We start from the raw sequence: 23,738 nt of genomic DNA, 5'->3' as shown, positions 1-23,738 counted from the left end.
TATCTTCAAGTTCAAAAATATTAACAAATTTAATTTGACACATGGTGTTGGGGATGGCAAAGAAAATCATGATGGATTTTTCCCCCTTATTATCAAATACATGTTCTCCTGGTAAGAATTATAACCACTAACTGCAAAATGGGAAAATAATTTCGTTTCAAGTTATTCTGAGAGCATGAGGACCATTTGGTGGTATCTAGAGATTGTTGTTGTGAGAGTGGGTAGTCAATACCCTTCAAAATAGAAATTGTCTATTAGGAGTGTAGCTCAGTTGAAATGACAATACAGCCCAGGTTTTGAATAGGAAACCGTATTAGGAAAAATAGCCTTTTCACAATTTCAGTGAACACATGAAGGAATGAGCCTGATGAATGATGTATTTGTAGCTAGTTTGCAATTACGGTGTAGCACAGAACTTTTGCAAAGTGAGTGCAGGTTCAAGCATGTCAGGTTCACATCTTGCTCCTTCAACTGCTCCCTTTAGCTCAAAGGTTCCTTTTGTAACCATTAAATTATCTTGCACAGAGAATATGAAAGTGAAGACTCTTCTCTGCATGCAGATGTTACTTTCTGCTATAGCACACTGTGCACACTGACTTCCAGTTTCTTCTGTTTTGTATGACAAAACATCATTTGGAAGGCCATCACAAATGTGGGCAGTAAAGAAACTGTGGTACAAGCTTTTAAGGCACGTGTTACCTGCATCTTCTGTTAGAGACCAATGCATTTGAAATAACAGTGTAGGAGGGTATTTTCCCCTATTGACAGTATGTACTGTAAAAAGTAGAAATAGTGTTTAATATCTTGCTGAACTCTTGCATACATTTATTTCTTTCTATAAAGCTTACATCTGGCTGTCAACCTAGAGAATTAAAGCACTCTTTCCTTTTGCTCTGACTGTGTGGTGCCAGAATTCTTCATGATTGCTTTCGTCTTTAACCAAAATACATGTGGATAATAGTTTATATTGATCCATCTGCAAATAGTTCTCTACTTGACGTGTTTCTCACTGAGATAGTTCAGACTTTGCAGTGGCTCACATATATATAAACATACTACTATTATTAATAAAGAAATGACAGCAAGAAAGGGTGTTTGTCTTCAAGCCAGTGGTGCTCAAGTGCCTCCCAGAAGAAGGTGAGGAAGCTTGATAACAGAGATGTGAAACATCAGTAAAGACTAGTAACTTTTCAGGAGAGGTGTATAGAACCCTGATTTTCTTTAACGTGGCTGTTTGAAATTGTGGCCATTTTCAAAAAACAGAAACTGTGCCTGAAATGAAAAATCCTCTTGAAGAGTTCGGGATGACAATATCATGCACTAATGTGCACTGTTAAGGGTCATAAACATCACATCTGACACAGGGTATACCGTCTGCAGGTTACCAAGTAGTAGAGGAAATTAAGGAAAAAAAGAAGTGCATGTGTGTGTGACGTTTTGCTGAATGTGAAGGCTAAATTTCTCTCTGTAGCTTCTTGTCCTCCTAATAACAGTTTAGTTGATAGGTGAATGAGATGAAGCCAAGGAGGCACAATCCTGTCATTTCACAGTAGCTCAATATGAGCAGAAGAGATTTAATATAGCACGCTGCTCACATCAGCTGAGCAGTAACAGGCTTTTGCACAAGCTGGTGCTGGTGTTTTTGCACAGGCTCCTCCAATGGCCCTCTGCAAATAGGCTTCTGTGAGCTTTTCTGCAACTCAGGAGCAAGGTGGAGCAGTTGCCTCTACGACATTTTGAGCTTGGTTGGTTGTTTTGTCTTGTTCTGCCTCCTTCGTTTTGACCATGGATCGATGCCGTTTTGTAGAGATAGTAATCACCTGACAATAGGCAAATCAGGTAGGACTGAATATCTCAAAGCCGATTCTGAGAGCTAAATCTATATATCTGTGCTTCACAATGAACTGAACTTTCTGCATGTTGGGAGAAAAATACCTGTATCGTCATGGGGATAAAATCAAATTCTCTTTGCTGTTTTCCCTGCACCATAAGCCTACGCTATAAGATACTTATTGATTTTTTTTTTTATTTTTTCCCCCTCCCCTGAGTATTCTTTCTGAATACACAAAGTTAATGGCACTGCGTGTCTGCTTATAATAGACCAAAGTAGAAAGCCTTTCCTATCTGTGTATTTCCTGTCCACATGTATTTCTCTCTACTCTGGCTCCCTTGCACTTCAGCCATCTTTCCTTCCCATTCCTCTTTTAATCCCAGTTCAACATTTCAGAGTCTCTTACTGAGTCTTTCCCTGCCATTTTCACCTGTTTTTTCCTCTCTTTTTGCCTTTCTTGTTCCCCATCCCAAATTGCTCATTGTTCACTTGCATCCTTCTTGTCTGTCCTCTGCCTGGAATCTTCAAAATGAAATAAAGTATGTTCCTTGGCTGTTTTTGTTTTTTCATGCTGTGCGGACATGAACACACCATACAGGAAATGAGAAATGAGTAAGGTGAAGGCAGTGTTTCAGTAGCCTTGGTTGCTTTCTGAGCAAAGAAGGGTGGATGGTTGACTCCCTTGTTAAGATAAATGACAGGCAGGTATGAGACACCTGTATTGATTCCTCTGCCATCCAGGCACCCTGACACATGTTAGCTCTTGGAAGCTTGGAAGCTCTTTGTTGAGCAGGGTCCCTGTGCTCCACAACGCTTGGGAGGTGTGGAAGGAGCTCCTTCCAAACCTTCATCTGGAGCTGCCTGCCCCTGTGGTGCAAGAGGCTATTCACAGGCAGGCGGGTGTACTGGCAAATTGTTTAGTAGAGCAAGTAACCATAGGTTATTCAATTAGACAAGCTCATTATTTTACCCAAATCGTGGAAGTAATAAATAAACTGCCAAGTGTAGAATCAACTGAAAAGCATGCAGTGCTTCTGTCTGTCTGTAAGGGTACAGTGGTTTGCCACCAGGTGCCGGGCTAAGGCTGTGTGTCTCTGTCCTTTGTAGCCTCACTTAGCAACTCTCCAGCAACTCCTTCATCCTTGAGCCAAAATGCAAGCTTGGTCCTGTGTCTCTAAACCAAGTCATGTCTCTCTAAACCAGTGCTTTCTGCTGAAAGCTATTTGCTTTGAAGGGAGGTATGGACAGTGTCAAGTTTTTCTGGCTTCTATACCAGACCAGTAACTAGTTAACAGCAGCTTTTTTGTGGTCTAGCACTTTCAGTCTGGTTTTGTGAGGCCTCTTAGTGTCTAGCCTTCCTCTACATGTGTCACTCTCACATGTGCATACGCTAACTCGCACACACACACAAACACACCAGATAAATCTTCAGTAAAGATTTTTAGCTGATCTCCTGAACTAATGGCTTTTTATTTTTCTAACCTTCTGCTGTGTCGGCTTCAGCAGTGAGGGGCTGTTGCTGTCTGTTCTATGTCCATTCTTGCTGCCAGAATGGTGGGCAGGGTTAAGCATGTAGGGTCATCTGGTTTACTTCTATTTGTCTCTGTTTTCTTAATTCCCCAATTTGGTGGTCCTTAGTAAATTGTTCAGGTCTGCAGTACAATGATCTTAAAATATTGCAAGCAAGCTGAAATCCAGCCTCTTTTGTTGCAAAAGCTTAGCTAGACAGTCCCAGATATTAATGACCATCCCTTTCCACTTACCTAGTTTTTCAGGCTGCTTCCCCCTACGAACAGGACACAAACATCAGAGGTTTAGGGGATAGTAAATGCACACTGGCAACAGCTACTGTTAAGAGTCAGTTTTCTATAAATACATGCAAAACTGCTCGGCATATTGATTTATATCACCTTGAACTAAAAAAATAACCATCCAGTAACAAATTCTACACTGAAAAGGGTATTAAATTTATTTAATTAGACATTCCAACTGATAATGTCAAGTAAGGCATACCAGAAACTGGAGTATCATATTTATTAAATCATAAGATCACTTTGTTCCTATGAAGAACCAATTGATTTGGTTGATCTTTTTTTTTCACTTTAGTTTATGGAAATCATAGATGTTCATAGGCAGTGACTATATTTTATCTTGCTGGGATTTTGATCTCTTTTTAGTTAATGATTCTTAAAAGGATATGGGTCAGGCAAAAAGGGTTGGAGTTTGGATAGTGTGATTGATGCTTTTTTTTCTTTCTAAATGCTGAAAGCTCTATTTTTACCTTTTAAAAACTGCGGTGAGGGTTATTAACTGACTTACAGATAACAGTGTTTGTCTTTTCTTACCTATTCATAATGACGCATTGAGAGGTGCAATTAGTCCTTCAGAGGGCTTCTGAAAAAAATCTTATTCAGACCTCTCAAGAAGTCAGAGACCTCTTTAATTTGTGGGAAAACTTGTATACATTCTCCTTAGGAAAACCTGACAGGTTCTGGTCTGTTCTGGTTAAAATTCAGTAGTGTCAGGCTACATTTTCCTACAAAGTGCTTGTACCACTTGCACTTGTGGCCACTGGAGAGCTGTCTCATTTTTGTGTTAAATCCCACTCTCACTGTTTTTGCTATCTCCCGTGTGCTATTAAAATACTAACTGATGTGAAGATGTGTCCTTTGCTAATTGTTATAGTTTAGGATTTTGAATTTTCCCATAATGCATAAAAAAAGCAACAATGCAGCTAGCCAGTTGCAGGGAAGGAGTTGGTGGTGGTGCTTAACATACCATTTATGAACTTGTCTTTTTTTTTTTTTTTTTTTCTTATACAAAAATGCTCATGGTGGTGTAATTATTGTAGGGTGGTGACTTCATATTCTCGCTGACAAAAATGTTAAGGGTCAGGATTTTCAGTTTGGGTTGTGTCCTGGTTTTGTCTGGGACAGAGTTAATTTTCTTCCTAGTAGCTGGTACAGTGCTGTGTTTTGGATTTAGGATGAGAATAATGCTGATAACGCGCAGATGCTTTAGTTGCTGCAGAGCAGTGCTCATGCTGCCCTGCCAGCGAGGAGCCTGGGGGTGCTCCAGGAGATGCGGGGGACACAGCCAGGACAGCTGGCCCAGGCTGGCCACAGGGATGTCCCATAGCATATAATGTCATGCTGAACAATAAACGGGGGTGGCTGGCTGGGGAGGGGAGAGGACATGCTGCTCAGGGACAGGCTGGGCATTGGTTGGTGTGTGGTGAGCAATTGCATTGTGCCTCACTTGCTTTGTACATTCTTTATATTATTATTATATCTCCCTTTTCTGTGCTGTTAAACTGTCTTTGTCTCAACCACAAGTTTTTACCTTTTCATGTTTCTTATTCTCTCCCCCATCCTATTTTGGGGGATTAGGGAGTGAGTGAATGGCTGTGTGGTACTGAGCTGCCTGCGGGGTTAAGCCACATTTGGCAAGCGAAAGGCTGTTGGGAAACAGTCCCCTTATATCACTTGGCTGTAAGTAACTATTCTAAAATGTTTGTTTGAAAATGTTTGTATTGCCATTTAAAAATTCTGTGGCTGTGTTTCCATACCTTAAAAGAGCTGTGTGTATTCCTTGCCAAAGTATACCCTGTTTCTTAACGTCAGTAGGTTGCATATGTACACTAATGTGTTATTGTTTCTTAAAGTACATTACAAGTGTATTTGTAATTTCAGAGGAGTGCCAAATCTCAGCATACTGTCAGGCGGCTGTCAGGAAAAATGTAGTCAGTTGCTCTTTCTGGTCTGCCAGTGTAAGTCTGACTGACTAAGAGAACAAAAGTATACAGTTCCTTATATGCTACTATATCTTAAGTATCTGTAAGTGTTAATACTTGTAGATAGCAGTAACCTTTACATTTAAAGCAGTTAATGTGGTCAGAGTGGGGCATAACATTTTAAATAAAATAAAATAAAATAGTTGTTTTTCTGCACTTAATGGTGTAGTTCTGCTCAAATGGACGTAAAACTTCAGTCTCAGTTTGATGACAATTAGACAGCAGCCATGAAAAATAGCAGCTATTTCCATGTATGTTGGGTAATTCTTTCTTTAATTGTTTTCAGAATTTGATTTTACTGCATTACTTGTTTTATTATTATTGTTGCCTCTTACCTGAGGCAGCTTCTCAGATTATTTTTTCTCCCTTGAAGTTTTCTCTGTGGTTTGAAATGAAATGCTCAGGAAGGCCCATTTAAAAGAAGAAGGCTCTGTAGAAGAAGCTTTGTATTTTATAAATTATTTCAAAAAATGGGATAATCTTCTCCCTTTCTGTATGTTTGCATATGTTTCTGAATGGTCTCTGAGCAACTTCTGCTCCATAGGAAACTGAGAACGCTTGATCTAATCAAAGGAATTTCAGTGATGTAGCAGTTGTTCTGTACTGAGAATGGTACAAGAGGTTGGATTTTTATTTATTTATTTTATTTATTTTTTACTTTTTTTTTCTGAGAATATAATCAGCTTTCTTTTAATTTCTAACTAAAATTAAATTGGGGGAGTCCAGGGAAAACTTCTGCTAATTCAGTCTTAACTTTCCTGAGGGAAAGCAGTGTTTTTTTAATTAGACATAATGAAATTTATTGTTCCATAGAGTAACTTAATGATGAGTGTCTCTCACCTGAATTTAGATGTGATTTTCAAACTTGGTGCTTACATCAGTCTTCTATATCCATTTTTGAACAATTTTGGTTTTCAGGCAGGCTAGGCACCTGTGTAAATGTACCTTTAGGAACCTAAACTTAGACTTGTTATTGCAGATCTTTCCTCTAAATTAACTTTTACCTTCATTCTGGTGCTGTTGCGCAGCCTCTTCAATGCTGATTTTAGCTCTAATTTCATCTATCCCAGACTTTCTTCCCAGTTTTGTCACAAGTGGAAGCGCAGTTATGAGACTGTGATAAAGTGTGTAAGTGATTAAAATAATTGAGACAATGGATCTCTTGTTCAGCATGGACCAAGGGCATGTGACCTGCTGCATCACATTCCTCATCACAGAATCACAGAACTGTAGGGGTTGGAAGGGACCTTGAAAGATCATCGGGTCCAACCTCCCTGTCAAAGCAGGTTCCTCAGAGCAGGCTGCCCAGGTAGGCGTCCAGACGGGCCTTGAATATCTCTACAGTCTAAATGTTATGTGGTGATGGTAGAAGGGGCCATGAAAGGGTACCAAGACCTTTCCCTTCCTTTGACAGTATCAACTACATTCAACGTATTTGTCTAATCCATTCTAAAATTTCCAACATTACCACTGCATCCTCCAAAGCAACCTGTTCCATCCTTCAACTGTCATTTGCAGCTGTATGGATGGGCCCTCAAAAGGAGATTAAACAGGTTTTTAAAGACTTGCAGCTCTTAGATTATGTGGCTTCCAAAAAGCTAAGCTAATCTAACACTCAGTTAAAGGTGTGTGTGTGTGTGTATGTATGTATGTATGTATATATATATATATATATATATATGAAAAAAAAAGATATGCTTGCAGGAACCAGGTGAGAAGACGTAGGTGACTTCAAGATCATGATAATGCACTTCAACATCAATACCAGGTTTCCACAGCATTTAATTCTGCAAACTGTTAGGATTGATTATGTAGTAATGTGCTAAAAGACTCAGTAATTCCCAGAGGCATTTCACTTTCAAGTTGTGACTAACCTGTGGAAAGCTGATGAACAATTTATGCAGCCTGTATTACTGCATGTTAATGTTTTTAACCACAGCTTTTGCATGTTGTCTGCCAACAACCTTTTTGGGAATGTTCGTGATAGATAAGCAATTAATTTATATTATCTTTCTTCTTTATATGCTTCTGTTATGTGGTTATGTTTGCACACTAATTTTGAGTTGGTGAAGAAAAATGTTACAGCTGACATTTTGTTGAGGTCAGGGTGAGTGGAGAAAAGATAAATGTCTTGAAATAATGAATTACAACTGACAGGAATTTCTTGTTCTTTCATACACGTTTCTCATTATAGTAATTTGTATAGTAATTCAGAGAACAGGATTGTTCCCCCCCTCTTTCATCAATTTGTGATTAGCTATCATGTCTCTCCTCAGTCTTTTTTCTTTCTTGTTTAGACTGAATTCCAGTCCTTTTACACCTTTCTGCATAGCTCACATTCTGAATCTCTAACCGTTTTCTTTCTTAGCCCTTGATGATCTCCAATTTACTTTGGCTTTTGTAAAGTACGGTACTTAAACCTGGGCGCAGTACTCCAGCTGAACCTTACTGGTGCTGTGAAAGAGCTTCACCTTGACCACCTTTTCGAGCAAGCTTTGAGAATGTTTCATGGGATGCTGTTGAAAATGTGACTGAAGCCTTATTATTGCCTCCACTTCAGATCCACTGAAGTTATCCGCATGATAACTTGAAAGAGAAGGAGACAGTGTTGTACTCAATTTGTTCTTGTTCTCTCCGTGTTTGTTAGTTATCAGTTTATCTTCAATGTGTCTATTCTGTTTCTGGGACTTCCTTGTTAAAACTTGAAAGTTTCTGTGGTGTCTCTAGCATGAGTACTTACCCCATTGTGGTTGCTGATCGTTTGCAACCATTTACCATGGCCAGTCAATGTCTGTCAAGTCTTTACAAAGGTATACTGTGTATTTTGAAGTCCAGTGGCGTCAGTGATGGCTGACTTTTCAAGCCTGTGTGAAGAGTACGAGAAAAATTCTGTCTTGTGTCTCAAAAATTATTGGCTGCATTTATTTACTATTTCTTTCATTTCTGGTTGTCTGTGTCTCATTCCATGCTCTTTGCTTTTGGTCTTATGTCTTCACACTAGGCTGTGTATGCTTATCCTTAGGCATTTGACCTATATTCTCTATTTTCTGTACAACTCTTTCTGGAGTTTGAGGTCACTAAAGTGGATGGCTTGACCAAACTCCTCTTTCATAGATATTTTCCTCCCAGCAAGCTGGGATTGTTTGCATCTGTGTTTGTGTCATTCCATTAGAAAATAAGTAACACTTCAACTGTTCTCCTTTTTCCCTTGAATCATTTTTGTTGGATCTCACTTCCCAATTATTTGAGTGATGCTGCTTGACTTGCTTTCCCTCCAAACATCATGGCCACAGGCATGTGATCCCTGCCATTCAATTTTCCATGTACTGTCAAAGTCAAATGCAGAATAATTTCTTTGCTTTGTTAATCAATCACTTGTCCTAGCTTGCTGGAGTAATTAGTTGGAGAGTTTGCACTTATGTGGTAATGTTATTTCAAAATAATGCAGTGTCTGGTACGTGCTAATAGCATTAGGACCATTGTCATATTGAAGTTCCCCAAATAATGGAGCAGAGCTCTGACTCTGGACTTTGAGATACTTCTACCTTGCCACTGCAGTTGGCTGTTAAAAAGGCTGCTAATCTCCTAAATGTTACTGCTGGAATATGAAATCTCAACTATTGAAACATGAGTACAAATTGGGAAGCCTTCTTTGGCAGTGTACAAATATGTCTTTCTATTTTGTGTGCTTTTGGTCTGTTACAAAATAATGAGAAATTAATGAGGCTATTCTACTCTAAAAGGAGGCCTTGTTAGCAATTTCTGCAAAATACACAGTGTGACGTCAGTTATGTCAGGGATCAAATGTTTGTTCTTTCTGATTGCTGGTCTAGTATCAGTGATTTGGAAAAGTCCCGTAGTTCTTAATGCATGAACACCACCTACTATGCAGTAGAAAGTTTGCTCTGCTTTTACAGGTCATGTTTGGAAAGATGTAAGAGATACTTCACTGCTTCTGGGAAGAGTGAAGTCATGGCATCGGGGTAGTGAGATGGATTTAAGGCTTAGAATGGAGATCTGAATGCGAACATTTGTGGAGGAAAAAAAAATAATACTTTCTAGAGGGCTTTCAAGTTATCTATGAGTTTTAGAATTTCAAAAACAAAGAAGCTACAAATAGGAAGAGGCATGCTTTGTTGCAGGAGCTCTGTAAGCTTTTTCCAAGGATTTGTAAACTGTGTTTACTTTCACAAATTTGAAGTTTTATTTCCATTCCTTTAAGCAAGTTTCCATGAAAAACCACAGCAGATTATTTTCAAAAAGAATAATGTGATTTGTTGTGAAAAATAGAATACGCAGCTATAACTTGTGATGTTGTTGTGGTCTGTGATTCTGTGGTTACTGTACTTGTAGGCTGTTTCTCACCAGAGAACAGCTTAATGTGCAATTAATACCACCTTAAGTGCAGGAGGGCCGGGCTTTTGTAAGCTGTCAAATCTCCCAGATAATTAAAATGTATTCTGAGTATTTGTAAACTTGGATGGAGGTGATATTTGCTCATGTTCTACCTTTTAATGTGTTCTCCCTTTCTGAAAGCTACAGGGGGATAGTTGATGTGATACTTCTTACAGTGAACCAAAGAATTACAATAGAAACAAATATAGCTTTAAAACTCAAATTACTCAGATAAATCTCAAATTCAGCCTGCAAACTAAGATTGTTTCTCCTATTGCTACATTTTTGTTTCCTGTCTGTTTTAATTCAAATGCTCTCCTATATTGCTGGAAATGGGGATTGCCAAGAGAATCAAACAGTATCAGAATCTCAGCACTGTGCTTGGGTTAGTTACTGTGAGCCTAAAAATCTGACAGGCCATTGCAATTAATGTGTGGTATTAAGCTATGTAAACAACGGTGGCGTGAACAGATGAGACAGTTTAACTACGTGAACAATCTGAATCACAGGTTTATGATGCTTTTTGCTTGTATTTTTCTCTGTAGCCTTTGTGCTGTCCTTTAGTTATTATGCAGACCATGAGAAGAAACAAATTTCTTTTTTTTTTCCATTCTACATCAGATACGTATGTCATCAATTGCTTTGTGTGCTATATGCATGTCCCTCTAATTTTTTCAGGCAAAATAGAAAAAGTAATTAGAAAGATTTATGGGTTAGCCAGGGCTTGAAACTGCAGAAAATAAGCGAGGTTGTTTTAGGAATAATTCTATTTTGGGGGGGGAAGGAGGGGTGCAGGAAGAGTATATATATATATATATATTTTGAATGAAAAGGGAAACCTTTTCCAGTTTTCACTAGTGCACAAACCTTTACAGTACTTATCACAAATTTCACCCAGAAGTTTTGACTTTTAATCACACTTAAAACTGCCATAACCAGTCTGGTGGTAGGAGGTAGACTTGCCAGGATAACAGACCTAACCATTGTTTTTTTAGCTCCTTTCCTATCCTCTTTCACAATTCATACAATATATTTTTCTGACACACATTTAGCAGGGTATATCAGTGGTATATATGATGCAGTAAAAATTTCCCTTTACTTTCATGGCTCATGTCTGGAAAGACAACAGGAGATCCTCAGTCCATCTGGGAAGAACTGAAGTCATGGCAGCTGGCAATAGAGATTAAAAACAGGCATTAGGACCAGATAGGTGTGCAACTATGATTGAAGTTCTGAATCTGAAAACTGAAAGAGGAAAACAGAGCTTTGCAGAATTAAAGCTTTGTGAGGGCTTCTAATGATCGTCATGTGCATTGAAGTGTGTAAACACTGACTTAATGCTCAGGCTATATTGGTTTGTAAATAGCAGCTTTGGTATATTTCAGGTATGTGGGCATGCAAGAATGTTTGATCTTAGATGGCTACATGATTGTAACCATAAGCTATAAGGAAGCTAAGGAAGCTATAAGGAAGTGAGTCTGTTTCACAGACTAGTGTCTGAGATAAATTAAAAAAAAAAAAAAAAGGAAAAAAAAAAAAACATGATTTTTATGTATTTTATATCGTATTGGCCACATGAAGAACCTCATCTTTTCCTTAAGAGCTATGTAACCGTCTGCTGCTCATGTGCAAAGAATGTTAACTGAAATTAAAATAAGAGTTTCTTGGAGATGAGGTTAACTTGTTATGACCACTGAGAAAGCTACAGTATTTTTCTTGTATTACCTCTTCTCTTATTCTCTACATGACACCAAATTAAGCTTCCTTTCTCTTATTTACCTCTTCTTATTGGCACAATGCTAGGATTGCTTGCAGGTTCTTGCACCACCATGAGTTGTCCATTCATCTTAGAACACAGGCAATTAAATCATGAAAATTATAGTTAGCGGTATCTTAAAGTTTAAAAGCTCTGGAAAGGAGGTAGCATGTAATTTCTGCCTGGGAATTGTATTAATTTTGACAAGTTCTAACAATTTAGGTCACACTTTTCACCTAATTTTAAATATTCAGCTACCTCCTGAGTGTTCTGAAAATAGCACAACACGAAAAACCTCCGAGGTCCCTTCTTCAGTTCCTGTTCCCAGGGACACCCAGAAGCGCACCAGTATTTTTAACTTAAATTCCTATGGAAACAAGATGTATGCATGAAAGTTGTACATGTGTCAGAGGATGTTTTGTGTGTCCCAAGTCTCTTCCTTTACAAATAATCTTAAAAATAATCTTACTCTTCAAATTCTATTGCAAAGAGAAGGAGAAAGCTGTTGTCAGCTCTAATTGACCAGTGTCCGCAAAATTTTACAGTGGCACAGGATTGCAGGAAGTTTCATGGAAAAATAGGCAAGTTGAGATGACACGTAACAGGAATACTGCTGCTGATGTGCATACTGTATTAGTTACCAGAGAATCGAGACAGGAGGGAGGCTTTGTAATTGCACTATTTGTGGGAGTAGGTTGTTCAGCGCTAAATAAGGCGTGAGCTCCAGTCCTAGTTCCCCCTAGTCCCAAACGAAGAGAGTTAGCGTTATTAGTGTCATTTGCTCTCGGAGTTCCTCTTTTTCATTCTTTTTTGTTTCCTGTGGTGGTGTGAGAATATGGTAGTTAATGAAGGTCTTTTATCCAGGTTCTGCTATCTTGTTAAACTTCCAAACCCTGGCCACGCTGCCTGCTTGATGTCAGTTTCTGAAACAGAGAGATAATGGAATGAAAAAGCTTTAGGCAGCTGCATATATTACGCCTGTTGTCTGGTCAATTAATCTTACTTTTGAAAACTCAAGAAGTTGGTACAGGAAAAGAAGAGTGAAAAAAGTTTGGAAGTGGTAAGTGAAGTATGAGGAGGCAGGAGTATGGTACGCTGCTGTTTGCTCTCTGCTTGCCAGGGGCAATGAGAAAGGAAATCAGTGCATCTCAAGAGGAAAGCACCTAGAAAGACAGTAGCTTTTCATTAATGAATAAGTCATTGTGGATTTCCTCCTCTGTGGATCATTTTTGGTTTGGATTTTTTCTGCTTCCTACATCATTGCATGACGAAGATTTCCATTTTCACACTGTACCTGAAACCTGGCAGCACGTTGACTCTCTGCCCCATGTGGCTTGGTGAAGTATTTTTCCAGACAGATATGCAAGTCTTTATTGAATTGAGGAACAGACTTGACAAGCTACGTCACAGCTACCACCACGAGAAAAAGTATGACGGGGCAAATGTTATGAGTAAAAGTGAGTTTTGTGGTAAATGAAATGGGTGTGATATTCCTAATTAAGAGATGCTGCCTTAAAGCCATAGCAGAGGAGGGACAAAAGCTAGCAAAGTATTAACTGTGGTAATGATTACTCTCTTTAATAGAATTCACTACAAATGCTGCTTACAGATGTAGACATGTCTGACAAAATCTTTACACGTTGTTCTGTCAATCCTAAGTTGGAAACTTGCAGTTGCTAAGGGTGGATAAAACAATTATTCTTATCTCCATTTTTTTGGTCTGATGTTGACTTAACATCTTTGTTATGAATACGGTATGAAATTATATATGCTCTTTCAAGGAGTAAACTTCCCCATTCTGGGGATTTTTTGTCTTTCTGGAAGGTAACTTTGTGAGAATTAGAAAGTATGTATCTCTAATAAGCAGATTATCTGAAATACTCAGAACCAAAAACCATTATTAAGTGGAGGATTCAGCGGTTTGTATTTCTGAGCTCTTTCATGCCCTTTAAATTTCTACTGGATTTTAATGTTTCTGTTTCATGTCATGACATAGGATTTGTGATGTCTGAGAAATTCAAAAACAGATCTGCACAGCCCAGTCTTTCTCTGAATACCCACTTTCTTTTTCCAACTATGCGTTTTCCTCTCCCGCCCTTAGCCCAGCCATACTTCATTGTGAGCCTGCCTTTTGTCAGATGCATGCAGAGACCTGATGCTTTAGTTATGGCAGTTCCCTGCTGTTGTAATTAATCGATCAATCATAGATCAGCCTGGAAGTGGGTTTCAAAACTGTAAGTTGTGGTCTGTCTTTGTACTGCTAAAGCTCAGCAGTACTGAAACAGTAGCTCCTGATAGACACAGCGCAGAGCACACAAAGAGTTGCTGCAGAGCAGGGAGAAAACACTCTAAGTTACACGGCCTTTTCCAAAGATTATTTGTAGGAAGTATGAGGTCATTGTCCAAGTGTGAAGATCTTGAAAGGTATTTAGCACAATGCCAATTAAGTCAGAACTGTGTTATCTGTTTTCTGAAAGACTAGGAACTGAAATAATTTTAGCTGCCTCTAGAAATGAAATAAACCAGCGTAGGTAGAAGAAAATCACTTTCTTCATGGTGTGTGAATTTTTGTATTTGGTGCTGCAGCTGGGATCTCACTGTCTGGTTTCCTGTCTTTGTCAGTATTACAGCTGTGTATTTTCACATGGATGAGGCGTTCTTAAATAATTTATCTGACTGTAAAGGGGACAAGCAAGCTTTCCTTCCAGATCTGGCATGAATGTTTTCTTCAGCCAGCATCTTACTGAAAGAAAGTTTCCATGCTGCATTTGTTTGGATTTTGCTGAGTATGTGTGATCATATTTTAGGAAGTGATGGGAGTAGTAGAATATACTGTTATTGATAATCTTGTGGGTGTGTGGAGGACAGTGATTTAGGTAGAGTTTTACCCAGGGATCAGTATAATAAAGAGTCTTCCTCCTCCTACAGAAGCTGTATTAACAGAAGAAGTTCTGGATGTCTGTGTTTGTGTACTGATAGAGTTACAAACTTGGATCAATTAATGACATAAAATTTATAATTATAGATAGGTAAGCTAGATAAACTACTGGCAGTTTTAATAGCTATCAGGACTGAGTTGTCTTTAAGTAGAAGTTTCATGTGTACCATGATGGCAGTTCTTATCCAAGTAAAGAAATTATTGATTAAGATACATTGCTTGAAGGCTAAAAAGAAAAATGTAGCTAACTGCAGTAGGAAAATACTGGTGTGTGACCTTACAAAAGATGTTTGAAAGGAAGCCTTTATTCTCAGAGAATCCAGCCATCTATGTTTCTGTGTTGTCCCTTCGTTTATTGTTTTTGTTTTTAACCTCAAGAGCAATTTTTATTCTGCATCGCTGAAGGGGAGGTAAATACTGTTTTGAAGTCTTTTATGAAAAGCCTTTATAGTGGTGTTATGGATACTTTTCAGATTACTGGAAAATTAAATTCAGTGAACAAGGGCTGTGGATTTTTTTTTAAATCAGTTTTTAGTTACATACAAGATGCAGTTTGCACTGATTAAGGACAAATGAGATTTGTTTTCTTCTGATGTGGCTGAGAAATTAAATTGAGGTGTAGCTTTACTGATGTAGTATAAAACAGATGTAGAAGATGGGAGGATGAGCTCATTCCAAAGAGATATTGAATAATATTTGACTATTAAATATCTTATGTTTATTCAAATCATTTTAAATATGAAATTGCTTACCTCAACATCATTCTCAGAAATCATGCTGACAGCAGCTACCATTGTGAAAAACTTCCAAAATGGGCTTACTTGTTATCTACAACTATTCAGAATCCAGTCCTGCAAACCATCACTCCCATTGCTTATCTTCTGTGTGGAATTTGGGCTATCCCCAGGGAAAGAGGATGATATAGATTAGTATTTAATTTTTAAACTCTTCGTGGAAGACGGCATGTAATTTCACAACACTTCACAGCATGCATGTCAACTGCTCTCTATATAAATTTCATAGTAGGGATGCTGGTGCTGTAGTAGTGACATCTCTAGGGCCGGGGCAAGTTGAACTGCAATGATTTTACTCTTTGTAACATTGCTAGTGTCCTAAGTATGTTATTGACATATTAGTGACCAAACTATTTGAGGCAGTTCTTGAACAGCATTGCTTCTAGCTAGATCCTTACTTCGTCAGAAGAAGAATGGAAGAAGGAAGTCTAACGCTATTCTGTGAGGTGTACATTTGTAATAGCAAACAGATGGTAACAGATTTTTCTTTTAATAGATTTTGGAAAACATCAACAACACCGATGAATGGCTTGATTATCACTTTCAGCTCCAGATGACTTTCCCTGGTGTTTATAAGGGTATGTATACTTAACTTGTGAAAGTGTTACTGAAATCTGGGGTGATTTTAAAACATTTTCTTGTGGCTTTTTGAGTTGTTTTTGTGTGTGTGCTTTTTTTTTTTTTTTTTTTTTTCTTATTAGGTTTTATTTTAATTTGACAGCCACACTTAGAGATCACCTGGGTCAGACACTCTAACTTTCTGGTTTATTCTTGTTCAAATGTTGCTCTACAAGCATGACAAGATGTAACATCAAATACTTTCTTGCTCTTTGGAGGAGATACAGTGTCAGTGCAGCCAAAGACGTGGAGTCTCTGAGATGTGCCACTGAAAATGTAGCTCACAAGCCTCTTTGTTTTGTCCGTCATTGTACCTTTCAAGCTTATCCCTTGCAGTCTGCTGAGGAGTCTTCCTGTGGAGCTGAACACTGGTGTGGAGAAAAAGACATTCATGTTGTATCAGTCATGTGCCAGACATAGGGAATGTTGTCCTTTTCTGCCTGGAAAATCCCTCCCAAAGGGATCCTTCTGAGTACTGGTTTTGCACAGCAGATCTGTAAGGTGCTTGCATAGTGGCTCAGCAGAGAGGAAATTTTGCCTCTCTTATGTATGTGATTTTTGAAGAGTGTCATGAAAAAATGTGTCTGAAAATCAGAATTTCAAAGATCTGGCTCAAAATGAGAATTTCAAAGACAGTATGAATGTGATCAACATATTGATTTTATTGAAACTGTACAGTGACCAAACTGTAGGAAACAAAAGGAAAAAGTACATTTGTTTTGGGAGAGGATCACATTATTGACATAACTTAGAAAAAAAATACGGAAAGTAAAATTCCACTGAGTTCCTGTAAATGTTGCATCTAGTCATTCTACCAAACCCTAACCTTTTTCATCACAGCATGTCTAGGAGCTCCTCTTTTTGGTTGCCACCTTATGGCATCTAATAAATAGACATCACTCTTCTCTAAAGAGTTTACCAGTCAGGCAATTTAGAAACTAAGACAATTTAATGGAAAGTTGACTTAAACTACACCTGTTACTGCTTAGATGTGAAGTCAAGTACTCACAGAAAAGAGCTGGTGAAAGACGATAGCTTGTCCTGTAACTTGCAATGTTACTGTCAGTCCCTGTGTTAGTATGTCTTTAATAATCCAAAAGATAATATTGCCATGACAGTAATTGAATTGAGTGATGGAGCTAAACAAATAAGTGTTGCATGAGAGACCCAGTGCAGTGTCTACCGGTCAGTGGCAGAGGATCATGCTGGTGGCAGTAGCACTGGCAGGAATAATAGCAGTCCCAACTCTGCCAGTGAGAGGCAGCTGGTGAATGGGTTGATGTGAACATATCTACTGCTTGAGCTGTTGTTCCTGGCATCTGATAGCCCCTTGATGTGGTAAGCCACAGTTGCTTTGTCTCTGGGTCAGGCCATAGGTGGGGCTGGGAGAGGTCAGGTGAGAGTAGAGTGCGCACACCTGTATGGCAAGGTACGTTAGGATGTTTGCTTCTGAGGAAGTGAAGGTTTATTTAAGGGAGGGCCACAGAGTAGCTGACAGTTGTACAAGTAGTTCAGTGTGCACAGCAAAAATATTTATCCTTTTGGTAAAGAGAGGATGAAACTGGTAGCTGTGGCTCCTGCTGACTGTGATAGTAGCCTGCTCACAGCTGGGATATTATTTTGCTGCTGATGGCATTACCTAACCGACAAAGTCTGGACCCACTGACTTAGAGCTGAGAAGTTCTAGAGAAAAAGGTAGCAGAATAAGAATTAACCAGGAACAAATAAGGCAAGGAATATAGGTGGTATGCTTGCATACTTAAAAGAATATTGCTTATTCAAAGAGAAAGATGTAAAATGGTGTAAAACAAAATGAGTGAATTAAGAATTAGTTCAATAATTGAAAAGAACAGTGAGTTTTAGTTGCAGTAGGGTGAATAGACTATGCCAGCGCAGTTTGAGGTCTCCCTGTAAAGTGGGAAAGAGGTGATCCTAACTAAAATACTTACTTTCTGCAACTCTGGACATTGTTTTGAACAAGTGACCAGAAAAAAAGGAAGGTTAAGTTAACATCAAAAGGGGAGAATCCTCATGGACTGTCAGTAACTTGGTGACTTGCTGTCCTCTAAAAAGTTTGACATTAGCAAGAATTTGACAGCAAATTGCATGATCCTTTCTGAATGCTTTCTTAAGCAAGTATTTAATTTGTAACTTAATCTTCTATAATTAGATGTCGTCTGTTACTGAAAATGGAGATGTTACTGCTGAAAAGCCAAATGAAGAGAAAACATACAAAAAGGTAAATAAGACTTACAACCTTTTCATTACATGCTTTTCCTTTCATATTGAGAACTCAAGCCTACTGTGAGTGAACTATGCTTCAGAACTAAACACAAGAACAAAGCATGTTCCATGGATTATTTGAAAGTATTTTACTCCTTTTGTGAAATTGTAAAACATTTCTACCCACTGAGCTGACTGTTTGAAAGCTAGTTCAATAGGGTTTTAAAATACCTATTCTTGCTAGATTGGTGGAAATTCTTTGCTCTTAGCAACAGAAATAATTCTGGGCACATGTACAGTTGTCAGAAATGTAGTATGGTGAGTTGGCTAATGCTTTGAACGTTTATGCCATATGTCTGAACTGCATACTTGCCTTACCACCTCCAAGTGCTTTTCCAAAGAGTGCTCTTTTTGTTTGACTTGTATTTTAAAAAGAGATGTTAAGAGATGTTATAATTAATGTAGTAGTATGCATCAACAGTAGGAGTATAAGGCTCTTTAGATGTTGTAATGGTAAGTGGTATTGGTTTTGGTTTTGATTTTTCTCTCATTGGTTCTCTGAGAGCAGCATTGTTTATGTCCACCTAGAAATGTTGGTAAATAAAGCAAGATATATGTACACATTTACATGTACATATTTACATAAGCCAATTGTTAGCTGCTGGATTTGATCGTTTTCCTGACAGATTATCTCAAAGTGGTGATTTATCTTTTTTTTTTCTTCCTATAATGTAGCACTGAGATCTACATGCTCCTAGAATATATACCATAGGTTAGGGTGGGTTTTTCTGTTTGTTTGTTTTTTCTTCTGAATGTTGCCTACAGCACTGCTAGTGGAGTCAAGAAGAATATTAAGCTGTATTTTTTTTCCCAGTCCTTTTGTTGTCAGCTGCATTTTAAGTATCTAGCTGGCCTTAACATTCTGGTAATTTTCTCAGAAATGAAAGAAAATAATATTTGAGAAAATGTTTTTTTTTCTTTTTAGATACAGGTTATGTTTGGTCCCTCTGCTTATAACTGTAAAATATCACAGTCTAAATTGCTCTTGACATATTGGTACTAGGAAGAAAAAGAAGCTCTTGAGCCCAAGGTGGACATTTACACAGTTCTATATTGCTAGATTAGACAATACAAAACCTGGCAATCCCAGCAAGGGAGAATTGCTATTCCCCCCAGTCATCCTACATGCCCTACTTTTTTCCCATTCAACTCTAAATTCAAAATATTCCAGAGTAAGCCTTATTAAGATTTCTTGACATGGCAACAATTCTTCTTTGTTTTTACTAAAAATGCATCTCTGACAAAACAATACTGGGAGATCACAGTCAGTCATCTCCAAATTCTGTCCTTTCCCCTGAGCTGCCAACTTGTACTTGCATCTTACGCCAGTTTAATTCCTTTAGTGATATTCACACATCCAGTTGTTCTCTGTTCAACATCCTGCTTTGTGGATACCCTGTGATTCAGTGTTATCACCAAATGTTGTGATTATGCTTCTGCTTTTTGTGCCAATGTGAATAAAAACAAAGTGTTACCCAATAATCAATGCACAAAGAGCTTAATGGTAGCATATCTTTGCATTATGCTTTTACTTCGATAATATATCTCTCCTCATAAGCCAAATTCTTTACAAACATTGCTCTTTCTTTTCATTCTCACCTTCTTCAGATATCCTATGTTGCATACTTTTTACCGAAGTCCGGATAAATCAACTGCATTTGTCTAGAAAGTTATTTGTGAGATGAGGCTGGCAGGATGTGCAGTTGACAGAGGCATTTCATGCCATTTTTTTTGGCTGGAAAAATCTTGCTATTCTGACCTGTGACTTCCTGTGCCACTTCCTCCAGAAATCTGGGCTGGAGACAAGCATGTTTCCTCAGCTGATGCTTTTTCAGCTACTTGGGCAGTTCCTGTTCCTGTCTACCGCTGCACTTGACGGCAGTGGGAATGCTTAGGCAAGATACTCCTGTAGTTCTGAGGTCAGACCATGCTTGTTATCTCATTCGCAGAGGCCTCCCTTCCATATTTTTTAAAAACACATTAAAGGTGAAGAAGCATATGCTCTTCATCGTAAAATGGGCAAAATACAGTTTTTGGCTTGAATTGTGACAGGCTTTAGATCTGCTCTGTTTTGACCTCTACTGTCAAGAGGCAGCTGTGTATCAGCTGTTAAGATGGGACTGAGTAAGCTTATAAAGGGCTGTGTGACATTAGACCTGGGTGTATATCTTTGACCTTGGCTGTTTGTACCACTGTAGTGTTCCACTAAAGACAGTGCAGTAATTGGTCTGGTAGGCAAAGAAGTTGTATCATGAGATGCGGCTGTAGGGGGTTCACAGGCCCGTAGGATAACTGGAGGCAGAATGGATAACTAACAGGTAGTTCAGAAACATTGACATAAGAAAAGTGTTGTAATGCCAAGATTTACATGGGTGATTGAAGGGATTTCTAGTGTTAATACTAGGAGATAATCATCCTGAAATGTGCTGACAATTTCAGTTTCAACACTACCCCAGGTAAGGATTGTGCTTCCAAAGCAGAGAGCATAGTGAAGGAAAAGTCAGTATCATTCTTCCACATCTCCTGCTGTGGTCTGCACTGCTTAGGTTCATAGAATCATTAAGGTTGGAAAAGACCTCCAAGATCATCTGATCCAACCGTCCCCCTACCACCGCTGTCACCCACTAAACCATGTCTCTAAGCACCACGTCCAACCTTTCCTTCAACACCCCCAGGAATGGTGACTTCACCACCTCCCTGGGCAACCCCTTCCAATGCCTGACTGCTCTTTCTGAGAAGAAATTTTTCCTCATTTCCAACCTGAACCTTCCCTGGTGCAACTTGCGGCCATTCCCTCCAGTCCTATCGCTAGTTACCTGTGAGAAAAGGCCAACCACCAGCTCCCCACAGCTTCCTTTCTGGTATATATATAGAGCAATAAGGTCTCCCCTGAGCCTCCTCTTCAAACCAAACAACCCGAGCTCCCTCAGCCGCTCCTCACAGGACTTGTGTCCAGCTCCGTAGCTCTGGACATGCTCCATGACCTCCGTGTTTGTCTTGAACTGAGGGACCTAAAACTGAACACAGTACTCTGGTGCAGCCTCACCAGAGCAGAGAACGGGGACAATCACCTCCCTGGTCCTGCTGGCTACACTATTCCTGATAGGAGCCAGGATGCTGTTGGCCTTCCTGGCTACATGGTTCCACATGAGAACTCAGCAGCAACTCTTTAATGAGCTGTGTGGTTTGGTCTTAACTTTAAAGTCTTCCTTGAGCTCTTCATCTTTTCACAGAGCAAAATGCCCCAGTGTGCTTCTTCAGCCTCTCTGTCCCAGCAGTTGTAAAGGAGCTTGCTTCTTGGTGGCAAAAACAAAACAAAACAAAACATGATACTCAGCTGTATGTTGGAATGACTGTAATGCCAAAACTAAAATGATATCTGTAGGGATAAGTAATGTGCTGATACTGCATTACTGAAAGGTTATGTTTTCCTTGCGTGTTGGCTGGAGAGAGGGGGCATTTCTCAATCTCATATAAAAAGCGAACTGACTTTGCTTTAAATCATTTTGTATTTTGATTAATTATGTATTGATTGATTATATCTTGTGTCCATATTTCATAATAGTATGCAAGGATTATGTCTGCGCAACTTTAATCATGTATGTATATAGAAATGCATAATATATATTAAGTGCATACAAATGGGAAACATAATGCATGGAAAATGTCTGATGTAAATTCGTAAGAGAAAATTAAATAAATGTCATAGCTTTAGAGGCATTTTCCATTTGCCAGATCCAATGAGAAATAAACCTAACTAACCAATACATATTAAACAGTGTTTTCATTGCTTGATCTGAAAACGTAGATATTCCTTGCCATCATAAGTAAAACATGAAGGAAAATTAGAGAAAATAATTGCAGATAGTTGACTTTTGGTTTGACCTGTTTAATATAAGTTTTAAATATCATTATTTTATCTTGGAGATAAAGGTAGCTTGCTTCAAATGTAAATTGCACTGCTTTCCTTAGCACAATACAGTCAGTCACATTGACACAGGATGAACGATGGCTTACTAAAACACATCTCCATCAGAGAACAAATTATTTCTAATCATTGTTTGAAGAAAAACAACTTTCTGCTGGGGCATGTAGAAAACCTTCACTGCCTTTTCCTTGTGGATCATTTAACCTTCTGAAGTCTCCAGAGCTGATGTAGATATTGCTTTAAGCAGCAACTGGACTGACTGAAGTGTGAGTGGGCTATGCAGCTGCAGTTGTATCTAGTGATGTGGGACTCAACTGCTGCAGCAGCTCTAGGATGAGTTGAACCTAAGGACTAATCTGCTCTTTTTTCTGTTGTTTCATCTTTTTTCTGTAACTCTGCCTTTTGCATCCTGTTCATGCAGTCAGGCTGCGCACTGCTGCAAGTCATCTTCTCATCTAGTGTTAGGACTGGTTAGGAGTGATAAATTAGTTTGTAGTTCTTTAAGAAGCAGCATCTGAATCGTTCAATGGTGAAAATGGGAACACTTTAAAAAGTGATCATCCTTTCTATACTTCAGCACACTGTAACTCTTTATGGTATTGTTTGGCCTTAGTAGAGTTCACAAAGGGATTACTAGCCTGTTCATCCTGGAGGAAGAAGGTGTGCTTTAACCCTGGTGGGGAACCACTCACTCACTCCCCTGCAGGTGAATGGGGGAGAGAATCACAAAGGTAAAACTGAGAAAACTCGTGGGTTGAGCTAAAGGCAATTTACTAGATTAAGCAAAAGCTGCACATGTAAGCAAAGCCAAACCAGGAATCCATTTGCCACTTCCCACCAGCAGGCAGAGGATCAGCCACTTCCAGGAAAGCAGCACATGTGACAAGTTCCTGGGAAGGTAACTGCCATCACTCCAAACATCACCTCCCACCCATTTCTTCTCTACCCCGAGCTTTTATTGCTGAGCATGAGTGTGGGACTTCCTCTTGACCAGCCTGGGCCAGCTGTCCTGGTTTTGTTCCCTTCTGGGTGCACCCCCAGCCTCCTCGCTGGCAGGGCAGCATGAGGAGCTGAAAAGTCCTTGGTTCTGCATGAGCGCTGCTCTGCAGTAACTAAAACATTGGTGTGTTATCAACATTATTCTCATCTTAAGCCCAAAACACGGCACCATACCAGCTACTAGGAGGAAAATTAACTCTCTCCCACACAAAGGCAGAGAAGCTTCACAGTTGTGTGTTCAATGCAACTTTTAAGGTACAGGATTGAAATAATTTAGAGATCAAAGAAATCTCAAAGTATGCAAATTCTGAAGGTGCTTTGGGCGGGGTGGAGAGGGGTTGGTTGGTCAGTTTCACTGGATGTTGTTGTTTTTTTGTTGTTGTTGGTTTTGGTTGTTCTTTTG

At 39.0% G+C, this 23,738-nt stretch overlaps 1 protein-coding gene across 9 annotated transcripts in view; it reads left to right on the top strand.

The window, feature by feature from the left end:
* Nucleotides 1–23,738, top strand: part of PIP5K1B (phosphatidylinositol-4-phosphate 5-kinase type 1 beta) — a 110,728-nt gene that overhangs the window by 19,244 nt on the left and 67,746 nt on the right. For 6 of the 9 annotated variants that reach the window (XM_035310475.1, XM_035310478.1, XM_035310476.1 and 3 more), the window contains 2 exons: nucleotides 16,004–16,085; nucleotides 18,296–18,364. In XM_035310475.1, coding sequence (XP_035166366.1) covers nucleotides 18,296–18,364 — 69 coding nt within the window. In that variant the 5' untranslated portion in view covers nucleotides 16,004–16,085. Of the gene's footprint in view, nucleotides 1–16,003; nucleotides 16,086–17,612; nucleotides 17,690–18,295; nucleotides 18,365–23,738 lie in introns of those variants that run through there. The other 3 variants (XR_004746254.1, XM_035310472.1, XM_035310471.1) reach the window with 3 other exon arrangements.

Source organism: Oxyura jamaicensis, chromosome Z (assembly GCF_011077185.1).
Source record: "Oxyura jamaicensis isolate SHBP4307 breed ruddy duck chromosome Z, BPBGC_Ojam_1.0, whole genome shotgun sequence".
NCBI lineage: Eukaryota > Metazoa > Chordata > Aves > Anseriformes > Anatidae > Oxyura > Oxyura jamaicensis.
This window is presented reverse-complemented; position numbering and strand designations above follow the sequence as displayed.